The sequence below is a fragment of the Macadamia integrifolia genome, chromosome 2 (genome assembly GCF_013358625.1).
Source record: "Macadamia integrifolia cultivar HAES 741 chromosome 2, SCU_Mint_v3, whole genome shotgun sequence".
Taxonomy (NCBI): domain Eukaryota; kingdom Viridiplantae; phylum Streptophyta; class Magnoliopsida; order Proteales; family Proteaceae; genus Macadamia; species Macadamia integrifolia.
The window spans coordinates 16316939-16328326 of record NC_056558.1 but is presented as its reverse complement, the minus strand read 5'-3'; the positions used below and the strand labels follow the sequence as shown (position 1 = coordinate 16328326).

At 38.8% G+C, this 11388-nt stretch overlaps 1 protein-coding gene across 1 annotated transcript in view; it reads left to right on the top strand.

Moving 5' to 3' along the window:
- The window catches only part of LOC122063951 (alternative NAD(P)H-ubiquinone oxidoreductase C1, chloroplastic/mitochondrial-like), a 13012-nt gene extending 4525 nt beyond the window's left edge, over positions 1–8487 (top strand). Inside the window, exons 2-5 of the mRNA XM_042627641.1 lie at positions 136–288; positions 1237–1452; positions 4684–5100; positions 8398–8487. Of these exons, the coding sequence (XP_042483575.1) occupies positions 136–288; positions 1237–1452; positions 4684–5100; positions 8398–8487 (876 nt within the window). The remainder of the gene's footprint in view (positions 1–135; positions 289–1236; positions 1453–4683; positions 5101–8397) is intronic.
- Positions 8488–11388: the final 2901 nt, after the last annotated feature.

Below are 11388 nucleotides of genomic sequence, written 5' to 3'. Positions count from 1 at the left end.
GATACCAAACACTTATAAAAATAGAAATAAGTCAAATAAATACAAATAGAAATCAAAACAAAGAGAGCCTTAATGGACTTAGATTGCTTCTTAATTATTTCAGCATCCAAGTATTGTGACCCTCTTTGGGCTTAGGTATCGTGGACCACCTTTAATGCCCCATCTGATGTTATGTCTTTCACTTGGGCAGACAGGTTGGTTCTTGCTTTGGGAACTGAAGCTAAACTTGATATTTTTCCCGGTGCTGCAGAGTTTGCCTTGCCCTTCTCCACCTTGGAGGATGCATGTGTAAGGAGCTCTGGAAATATTATTCCTTTATGTTGTCACTTTTGAGATTTTTTTTTTCCTTTCTTTTCGGCTGGTGATACTGGGTAGAAGATTTTACTGTTTCTTCCACATATTCTGAGTATTTATTTTTCATTGCTGGAGTTCTTTTGTTGTAAGCAGATAAAAGTATGCTTCTGCAAATATGTTTTTGTGGCCTTATCTAGTGTAATGGCCCTTTTTAATAAATTTATGTAATAAAGAAAAAAAAAAAATTTGTTTTGGGGTGCCATATTGTTGATGTATATACATTGATACTGCACTTCTCTAACAGTTCAAGCTTTTAGGTGAAACGGTAGCGAACATAGTATCAGAGCACAGAGAGGTCAAGTGTTCGACTCCTAGGAAGTGCATTGGAAGAGTTTCCCGATATTTCTTCTCCCTCAGTGTTGTGTGAAGAAATACCGCGTGAGCTCGATGTGCAAGGACCATGGGATCTTGGCCTGCCCGTGTTGGGGAGTGTTAATGTATATATTGACGTTGCCCTTCCCTAACAGTTTGAGCTTTTAGGTGAAACGGTATCACATATCTAGTGTAATGGCCGAAGCATAGGAGTAGAACTGTTCAGCTTCACCTGCTGGTTTATGATTACCTAAAGGGTCACCCCATGTGATTTTACTTCTTCCAACCCCTATGTTTACATTTAGATGGTTGGATTATCTTTGACCTCTCTGAATGTTCTACCATTCCTCTCAAGGTCTGGAATTGTAATTCATCTTAAAGGTTATCTGAAAGATCTTTTATTAGCTCAACTTCCAGTGCTACAAGAAGACTTAAGACAAACAGAATATGAAAATTAGCTTCAGAAAAGCATTAGATATGCTGTTCTCTAAAGACTTAAGGTAATATTTTCACTTTCAAAATTTTTGTCTGATAAGAAGATTTTTACACAAATCTGTTTCTATGGTGCAGAAGGTTGACAACCAGTTAAGAAAATTAGAGAGAGCGAAGTTTGGCAAAGATTCATCTCCAATTCGTGTGGCTATTGTTGGTTGTGGATACAGTGGAGTTGAGTTGGCTGCCACACTATCAGAGCGGCTGCAAGATAATGGAATAGTTCAAGCTATTAATGTCAACACAACAATCTGCCCAACAGCCCCACCTGGAAATAGGGAAGCTGCACTTAAAGTAAGAATTCTCCCTCCCCATATCGTGAAAATTCAGGGCAAGTATTTAGTAATTTCTTCCAACATTCCATGACTCAAGACTTTTCACAAATAAATAATCTTTCCAGCGCACTGTTAATGCCAGTATGATATATAATCTTTTCAGCAGACATTTCAGCTCCGTTTGATAATGTTTTTGCTTTTATTTCTCTTTTGATTTTTATATAAAAAGCATAAAAACCATTTGAAGTTACTGGACCATTGATTTTTTATTTATTTATTTATTATTATAGAATCCAATTTTGATAACCAAATCAATATTTCTTGTTTCACAGATAAAAAGGGATTTTTTTTTTTGATAACCACGTAAAATTTGAAATGGGTTCTGAGTTTTTTTTCCTCCTCTGTCTAACACTCATTTATTCTAAGTTCAATCCCAGACTGGCCCAAACTAAAGTCAGGTAGAGATTAGTCGCAACAAGATCGTAATATGGGACAAACATAAATCGTTAACGGAAACTTTTCAACTTTCTTTTTTTGTTTTTGTTTTTAATATTTTGTTTAATTTTTTGCATATGAAAAAAGAAATAAGAAAGGATATGACCAAAGCTTCATCAGCTGCCATGCGGGAATGGAATCACCACCATGCGCAATCTACTGAATCACCACCAGGAGGGCTGGAAGCCTGGAAATGCATCTTCACAATCCAAAAGGACATCACCGCTGCACCAACAAAGCTGAAGCCAGAACTTGATTTTTTTTTTCAATTGTTAGAGGGTCTAAACCATTTGTTGTTTATTTATAACTTCATATAAACCAATAAATAGGAAATTTCTAGTATGGTAGGAGGATCCCTTACAACTGAAGTCTTCCCTCAAAATAGAAACTATCTAGAAGATTACAAAATAGAGACTATGGGTGGATTGTAGCATATTTATCCGACCGTACACAATAGAAAGTGAGAAGCCACAAACTGAAACCTACAATCCCCATGGTATCTAGAATATCTTTAACATAATATTCTCCACTCAAATCTCCTCTAGATCTTGTAAAATATCCTCCAAAAATCCTCTAGATGTGCTAGAATGTCCTCCAAATCTCCCTATGATCTGCATCAAAATATTTGGTCTTTGATAATAGCTCTGATTATGGGGAATCAGAATAGGTTTACCAGATCAATAGAAAGCAATGATACATCGACTAAGTGAAATCTGGCAAAAAAAATTCCGATGATTCCGTAACCTGGGGCTTGATGAGCCTGATTTTATTGCAGAATGAGCTTGTGGACAGGATAGAACTATGGATGGTTAAATTATGGATGCTAAACTCACTTTCATAAAAATTCTCGCGGAATTGAGAATGAAGTTTTCATTTTGTACATGCCAGATCATGAATTAGTAACTGCAACCAATCTCCACAAAAGTCCCAAAGGATAGCAGGGGGTGATTAGGAAAGATGTGGATTTTGGAATTTGGAAAAAACAGAGCAGGAGTATGTAAGCTAGGGTATTAAACTGGGGTATTTTGGGTGGAATAGTAGGATATTGATATCAGGGGGTGGTGCATCAGGTTTGTGAGCAACTGAGGTCTATCTTGAGAGATATCAGTGACATAAGCTTGCTGAAATTAACTCAGATATAAGGCATCCGTGGGCATGTGTAGGCATGTTGCAATAAGAAAATAAAAATAGACAGAAGAATGGAAATAGAAAAGCTCGCAGGAGATTCAAAGAGATCAACTAGAAGAAGGAAGAAGAATGGAAATAGAAGAACTAGCCAGAGATTGAAAGAAATTAACCACAAGAAGAAATCGATTAGGAAGACTTCTGTAGTATCACAATGCTTCACAGTTTCTAACACAGCACATCAAATTTCTACACATAGATTAATTCAAAACTTGCCCCTAAGGAAGTTGAAAATGGGTCCGGAAGGTCATCAAAGACCTAGTAGCAGATTCAGTTTCCAGGTTAGGCTTTGATACCAATTTTGATGCAAGTTTAGGGTTTGTGAGGCCTTAATTAGTTGCAGATGGACCCACCTAAATTGGAAAGTAGTCATAAATCAAATTCCATATAGACATGCAGTGGCAGAGTCATAATTATCAAGATATAGAATGGAAAGAAAAGGTATCGCGAGGAATAGGGATAAGGACAGTAGATAAGTGGGAACAGAAGGAAAACTTGGAAGAGAGTTAACAATACAAGTCAGGAAACAAACAGAATCAGAGGGGTCATTTTAGAAAGATAGATTTACAGAAGATAGAAAAATAACGCCCGACGATAGGAGAAAACCGGACAGATCTGGGTGAAAATTGATATCTCCCAAGGTAGGTTCAATGGGTTTCAAAACCCTGGTCAAGTCAACCTTTGGAGTGACCCTTCAGCTGTTTAAAAAAAAGGTCACAAAACCCCTTTGATCAAGGGTGTTTTGAACGCTGGTCTAGTTATTTCATAAAAGAGGGCACGGATGTAGGATAACAATGAAACAAGGCTGAAACCTCAGCTGTTTAAAAAAAAAATCACAAAACCCCTTAGACCAAGGGTGTTATGAACGCTGTTCTAGTTATTTCATAAAAGATGGCATGGCTGTAGGATAACAATGAAACAAGGCTGAAACCTGGAATTTAATAACAGAAGGTAATAGATACTGTTGTCAGAAAGCTATATAATAACTTTGAGAGCAAGCAGATAGGCAAATAAGGAGGTATGAAGCGGAATAGCTGGCTGGGAACAACCCCACGACTGGACATGTTAACTTGGTAAAAGGAAAATACATCATTAAACCCTATTAGTGAAAATAAAGACAACCACATCCCTTGCTAAAGACTTGCTATCGAGCCTACTTGTTGGGCCTAGAAAACCTTTTCTTTAAGCCAGGCTTCACGAAACCAGCAAGTATTTGGGATTCCAAATTGGGTTCAATTTATGGTACCAATTCAGAGCTTCATCGGGCCTTCGTTTTGGGTCCTTTCAGAAGCCAAAACTTTCCCAGTTCACTGTGAGTTCTGGTGGGAATACTTATACCTTTTATGTGTATATGTAGTCTTCTCCTCTGTCCTCTGGTCTATGCTACTCTATTTCCTTCTTAAATTAGTTTCCAGCCTACAATTGTTTTTACCATTTGTCAGCTACTTTTTGTCTATTTCTTTTGTTTTATTTTCACTTCCCTAAGCTACAAACAAAATTGCTTCTTTATATGCGTAGTGAATACAAGGTGATACACCCAAAATTAAAGCTTTCTTACTGCATTTACCAGGTTCTATCATCCAGGAATGTTCAGCTATTCTTGGGCTATTTTGTCCACTGCATAAGAAAAGCTGGCAAATTTGAAGATTCAGAGAAGCAGGCAGCAGTTGGAGGGGATAAGGACATTGGAGCAGAACAAGATCATAATAAAGATAGTGATAAATTTGTTCTAGAACTTCAACCAGCAGAAAAAGGTTTACAAAGTCAGGTTCTCGAGGCTAATATAGTTCTATGGACAGTTGGAAATAAACCTGTTGTTCCTCCACTAGAACCATGTGATCGGCCCCATTTATTCCCTATTAGTGGAAGGGGCCAAGCAGAAACAGATGAAACTCTGCGGGTCAAAGGGCACCCATGTATATTTGCGGTTGGTGACTCTACTGCTTTAAGAGATGCTTCTGGAAGGCTTCTTCCAGCCACTGCTCAGGTATATAGAGAATATAATTTCTGTGCATAGATAAACAAAACAAACAACTAAAACGAACTAAGCCTTATCCCAACTTAATGAGGTCGGCTGCATAGATCCAAACGTAATTAATAGTGGGAAATGACAGATAAGTGATGAAAAATGCAATATGAAAAGTGAGAGATGATAGATGAAAGTAGCAAAGTAAGAGGAGAGACACAACCCAACATGACAGGAGAATCTCAGCTAAATAGGGTCGGCCACATGGATCCATGCTCTCCAATAGGCTCTATTCGAGATCATACTTGGTACGAGGCCTAAACCGCGCATGTCATTCCTCACAACTTCTCCTATGGTCATTTTAGGCCTGAACGTAACTCTTATAGCCCCTTAAGTCTGAATCTTTTCACTCCTTATTGGGGCATCGCTACGCCTTTGTTGAACATGATCATACCACCTCAAACGGTTTTCTCAGAGCTTGTCATTGTTCGGAGCAACTCCCAAATCGCTCTAATACGCTCATTGTTAGAATATTTCTATGTGGGCTTATATTAATTGAGTTTTTGTGCTTTAATAAAACCAGGTTAATTATTTGGTCTAATTAAGTGAGACATACGGGCTTTAATTAGTTTAATATGGGCTCGCTAGTGTGGGCTTTAGTTAACCATTGGACTTATGATGAGTGGGTCCATTGGGAAACTTTATAAATAGAGAGTTAGGTCCCTCTTCTAACCCTAATCTTATTCATAACGTGCATTCTGGAGAGAGAGGGAGAAAAAGAAAGAGACAGGGTTTCTTATAGCTTCCTCCCTTGTACGTTCAAGTTCCTCATCTAGCCAATGATCATAGGGGAATAGAGGAGAAGTACCTTGCTACGTGGATTAGAAGGTTTTCCGTTGCGCTTTGTTTTACTATGGATCCCAAACAAGGTAAGCTGTTATTGATTATAGTTTCTATCCTATCATTCTTGTGATCTCGTGAGAGATTTTAATCTTATACTCATTCCTTACTTTATCCTTCCTAGTTTTGCCGCACAACCATCTTGACATCCTCATCGCTGTCACACACATCTTCTCTATACGACAATCTTCTCTCCGTACATCATGGTCGGAGCACAAAAGTCCTATAGAATTTTTCTTAAGCTTTAAAGGGATACGCCGGTCACACAATACTCTAGACGCACCTCTCCATTGCATCCGCCTCATTTTAATTCCTTGAGAGACATCATCATCTATGTCGCCTTCTTTATTTATGATCGACCCAAGATATCTAAAATAGTTCTCTTGCGGAATCACCCTCTCTTCAATCTTTACCGTTTCATTATCTATCATACAGTGACAGAAGTTACACATTATATATTTCGTCTTCGATCAACTAATTAAAACCTCTTGTTTCTAAGGTTGACCTCCATAGCTCTAGCTTAATGTCGATCCCTGTTTTAGTCTCATCCACCAAAATGATGTCATCAGCAAAGAGCATACACTAAGTCACCTCATCTAAAAATGTTCTTGGTTAACTCATCCATGATAAGAGCAAACAAGGGCTTAAGACCAATCCTTGATGTAACCCAATCGTAATTGGGAATTCCTTACCTTGGCCTCCCACAAATCTCACACTAGTCACCACACCCTCATACATGTCCTTAATTATATCTATATATGTACTCGAATCCCCTCTCATAGCTAGGACATGTCAAATTGAATCTCTAGGGACTCTGTCATATGCTTTTTCTAAGTCAATAAACACCATGTGGAGATCTTTCTTGTGGGCTCTATAACTTTCTATAAGCCTCCTTAGAAGGTAAATAGCCTCTGTCGTGGATCTACCTGACATAAAACTAAATTGGTTCTCTGAAATATGAGTCTCTCCTCTTAGGCGGGCTTTAATGACCTTCTCCCACAATTTTATATTATGACTCATTAATTTTATGCTTCTATAGTTATTGTAGCTCTGAATATCCCCTTTGTTTTTGAATACTGGGACAACAATGCTTCTTCTCCAATCATCTGACATCTTCCTTATGTTCATAATCTTGTTAAACAAACTCGCTAACCAAGCCACCCCACATACTTCTAAGGCTTTTCACACTTCTATTGGGATCTCATTTGAGCCCGGAGTCATACCTGTTTTCATCTTTCTTAAGGCTACACCAGCTTCCATCACACTAACCTTTCGAACATATCTATGACATGTGGAGTCTTGTTGAGCAAAGCCATCTTCTAGTTCATTCCTACTTAGACTATCTCCATTTAGTAGGGCACAAATATACTCATCCCATCTCCTCACAATGTCCTCATCTCTTGCCAACACTCTTCCATCCTTACTTTTGATACACTTCACTTGATTGAAATCTCTACTCTTTCTTTCTCTCGACTAAGCTATCTTATATATAGCTTTTTCCTCTTCTTTCGTATTAAGGTTGTTATAGAGATCCTCATATTTCTTCCCCCTAGCCATCCCCACAACCTTTCTAGCATTGTTTTTGGCATCATAATACCTCTTTTTACCCTCTGTTTCTTTAGTCCTTTGCCAAGTCTTGAAACAATCTTTTTTGGTCTTGATAGCCACTTGGACCTCATTGTCCCACCACCAAGTTTCCCTGAAGGTTTGATGACTATCCTTCGCTTCCCCTAGCACATCTTTGGCAACCCTCTTGGTACAAGTGATCATCTTATTGTTCACTATAATGCCAACTCAGTTTCTATTGCATTGATCCTTGGAATACCAAAGTTTGAAGTCATTCAACACCTTAGCCTTGTTATCCTTCCACCTTGTCTCTTGAATACAAGCAATATTAATCTTTCGTTTTCTCATAACATCCACCAACCCTAGGCTTTTACCCGTTAAGGACCCAATGTTGCAAGAAGCTAGTCTAATCCTGCGATTATGGGCTGAAGTATTTCCTCTCACTTGCCCTTGTCTACTTATCACGGAATTTGGGCGCTGACACGGCACGTAGCTTATGGGGAACACCCTAGCAAAACGAGGATGAGAAAACATAAAATCAAGAGAAAAGAGAAATTAGACGGATCCATGCAAACGGTGAATGGCTAATTATAATAAAATGTCGGCTGCCTACCTGAATTTTTGTGCGTGGATGACGCACAAAAACTGAGAAATGGTCCAAATTTTTTAATTTAGCAAGTCACCAGGTGTGGCTTGTAAAAAGGTGTATTTAATTATCTTATGGTATGCACATTTATGGGTTTTGAGTATAGTTTGAAAACATTTCCCCTATTTGTTTGTGAGTATGACTTTATATGTATATTTTCTCTTGAGAAAAGTTTTTTCTTATAACTGGTTCAGACTGCTTCTCAGGTTGCTTTTCAGCAAGCAGACTATGCTGGTTGGAATATTTGGGCAGCAATCAATGAGCGGCCTCTGTTACCATTCAGGTTTGAATGTTGACCATGGCATTCATTAATGTGTTCATTTATTTTCTTTTGTTGCTAGTGCATCATCAGGATATACTGCTTTTGAATATGAGTTTTACTGTCTTAAGAACATAGGGACCCATTGATGGGGCTCCCCTTGGTACTTTACATTCAGCTGAAACACAATTTCAGGGGTTTGTGAGTGATATTCTACAAATTACTATAGTAATATCTCTTGGAATTGTGCCCTCTCAAATCGATGTCCTCATATGATACCTTAGCAACTGGTGTCAGAAAGAACTCGTGGCTTTTGCTTTAGGCAACAGGTGATGAGTGATCCAATATGACAGCATACTGTTTATCTAATCAAATCCCTTTCCATTGATTCTCATGGTGATGATTCAATATGGTCCCTCTCTGTTACCTTTGTCTCAAGTGGAGTTGTGCCAATTCATATAGCTAGTGTTCAGTGGACTCCATTCTGATTTTAGAAGCAAACCCCATGGAGCTGTAACCTACTTGAACTGTGTGATATTTTTTGTCACTATCTTAATATGTATCCAAAATGTTTGCTGAGATTTTTTTTTTTGTTCTTTTGTTTTTTTTTCATAAATAACAACTTTCACCAAAGAAAAAGAGCAGGAGCTCCCCTAGTCTGCATCATTTCACTCCTCAACAGTGATAAAGTGGACTTCATTGTACACACAAACCATCCCAAATGAGTCTATCCCCACCCCCTGGAGAAAAGGGGGGGGGGGAAGAGACGGGTGCCACCAGGTACCATTCTGAATGGAGGAAACAATAGCATGCTTGTCAAGCTTAGAGGAGTAGAAAACCTGGGTCCAACAAGGGGGAGGAGGACCCCCGAGGGATGCCAGCTATCAGCCAAAGAGGAGTGGATTGGCCATCCACAATAATGGATTGGAGGACGAAGGCTAAAAAGGTGATGCCAGAACCTAGAAGCATCAGAGCGAGGGGAAACCGTCCATAGAGAGTCATTTCAAAGACGATAAGAATAGACCTAAGCTACCAAATGCTATTGTGTTTGGAAACCAGTTTCAAATAAGCTTGAGAGTACCCCACAAAATTAACATCTTGAATTCTGCAAAGGCCTAGGCCCCCTTCGGATTTGGAGCAGCAAACAAATGACCATTTTATAGGATGGAGAAATTTTCTGAATCAACACTTATCTAAAGGAAGGGGCACATAAGGTTTTCAACAACTTTAATGATGGATTGAGGAAGTCGGAAGGAGTCAGACCAGTAGATGTAGCAGGATTGGAGGATGGAACGGATTAACTCCACCTACCCGCATAGTTAAGGAGCTTGCCTTTCCAACACTGGAGCCTTTTTCGAATAAGATCAAGCATGGGAGTGCAATGATGGGTAATGAGCCTGACAGTAATGAGGGGGAGACCCAAATATTTGACTGGAAGAGATCCAACGGAGAAACCCGAAATACCCAAGACAGAGGCTTTAACTTCATCCGAAATACCAACCAGGAAAATATGGGATTTGAGGAGGTTTATGTAAAGGCCAGATAGATCCTCAAAGAGCTGGAGGGAGGAGAGGATAGATTGGATAGAGTAGGGGTCAGCCTTAGAGAAGATCATAACATCATCAGCAAGGCAAGATGGGTGAGGTTGATGGCTTTGCATTTAGGGAACGGGGAGATGAGATGGAGGTCAGTGGATGATTGAATTGACCTAGAGAGGACTTCTAGGGAGAAGGCAAAGAGGAAAGGGGAGAGCAGGCAGCCTTTTTAGATATCAACAGACGAGGGAAAGAAGCCGGCAGGAGAACCATTTACAAGGACAGATAAACGTGGGAGGAAATACAAGAGTGAATCCAATGAATGAAGATAAGGGGGATGGACATGCTGAAGAGGACTTTGGAGATGAAGTCCCATCTGATGAAGTCAAAGGTTGTATGGATATTAAGGAGGGCAACTAGTGAATGAGATTTTTTGTCAACCTCTGACATTCTCTTGGTAGAGAATGATATTATCAAAGATGCTTTTGCCGGCATGAAAGTAGATTGATTAGGGCCGACTAGGGAGTCAACCACCTGCTATATTGGCAAGGATTTCGGCAATAAATTGTAGAGAAGATTATAAAGGGAAATCGGCCTGAAATCCCCCATGGAATTTGCCCCTTCTTTCTCGGGGATAAGTTGGTTGATCCCTTGAATCTTAGAGGGATTGAAGAAAAGATTGGAATCCAGCCTTCAAGCGGTGTGTCTAGGGCTTAGGCTGCATGTCACCTTACCTAGTTTGGCACTTATTATGCCAAATATCATTTACTTAAGATATTATTCATAAATAAGCAAATACCCCCTATTTGAATCCAATAACAATAGTTTTGATATCAAATTCCAAAAAGATAAAAGGTTAACCCCTAGTCCAAGAACAAAATCCAGATTTTTGGTTGTCAGAGCGATTTGCAACTTCAAATATGGGTTTTTTCTCAATTCTGAAAATTTCATAAATCTTATCATGGTAAAACATTGCTAAAAGCCAGAAGTGCAGCAAAATAATATTTTGTTTTGATGTCTTTAAAATTTTTTTATTCAGGCGATTTTAACAGCATTTGCGTACTTTAAAATAAGTTTGACCGGAATATAACTTTTTCATTACAACTCAGACTTAAGTAATCTTAGATTTGTTGGAAAGCTGCTTTTTTTCTCTACCTAATACAAAAGTCTCTTATAAAAATAAAATCTTGTTGATTTCTTAGGACTTAATGTTGATTTTTTATGATTTGATGTGGCTTAATGTTGATTTTTATGATATAAGGTACATTATGGTGTACTGAATAATGTTAGATAGAGGGGAAAAGAAATAACACTTGGGCACCTTGGTCGCCTAAGCGCTTAGGCACCTCTCCACCACCTTGGGTCTCCTTGACAACCATGGTTGTGCCCAGGTTGAATCCAAA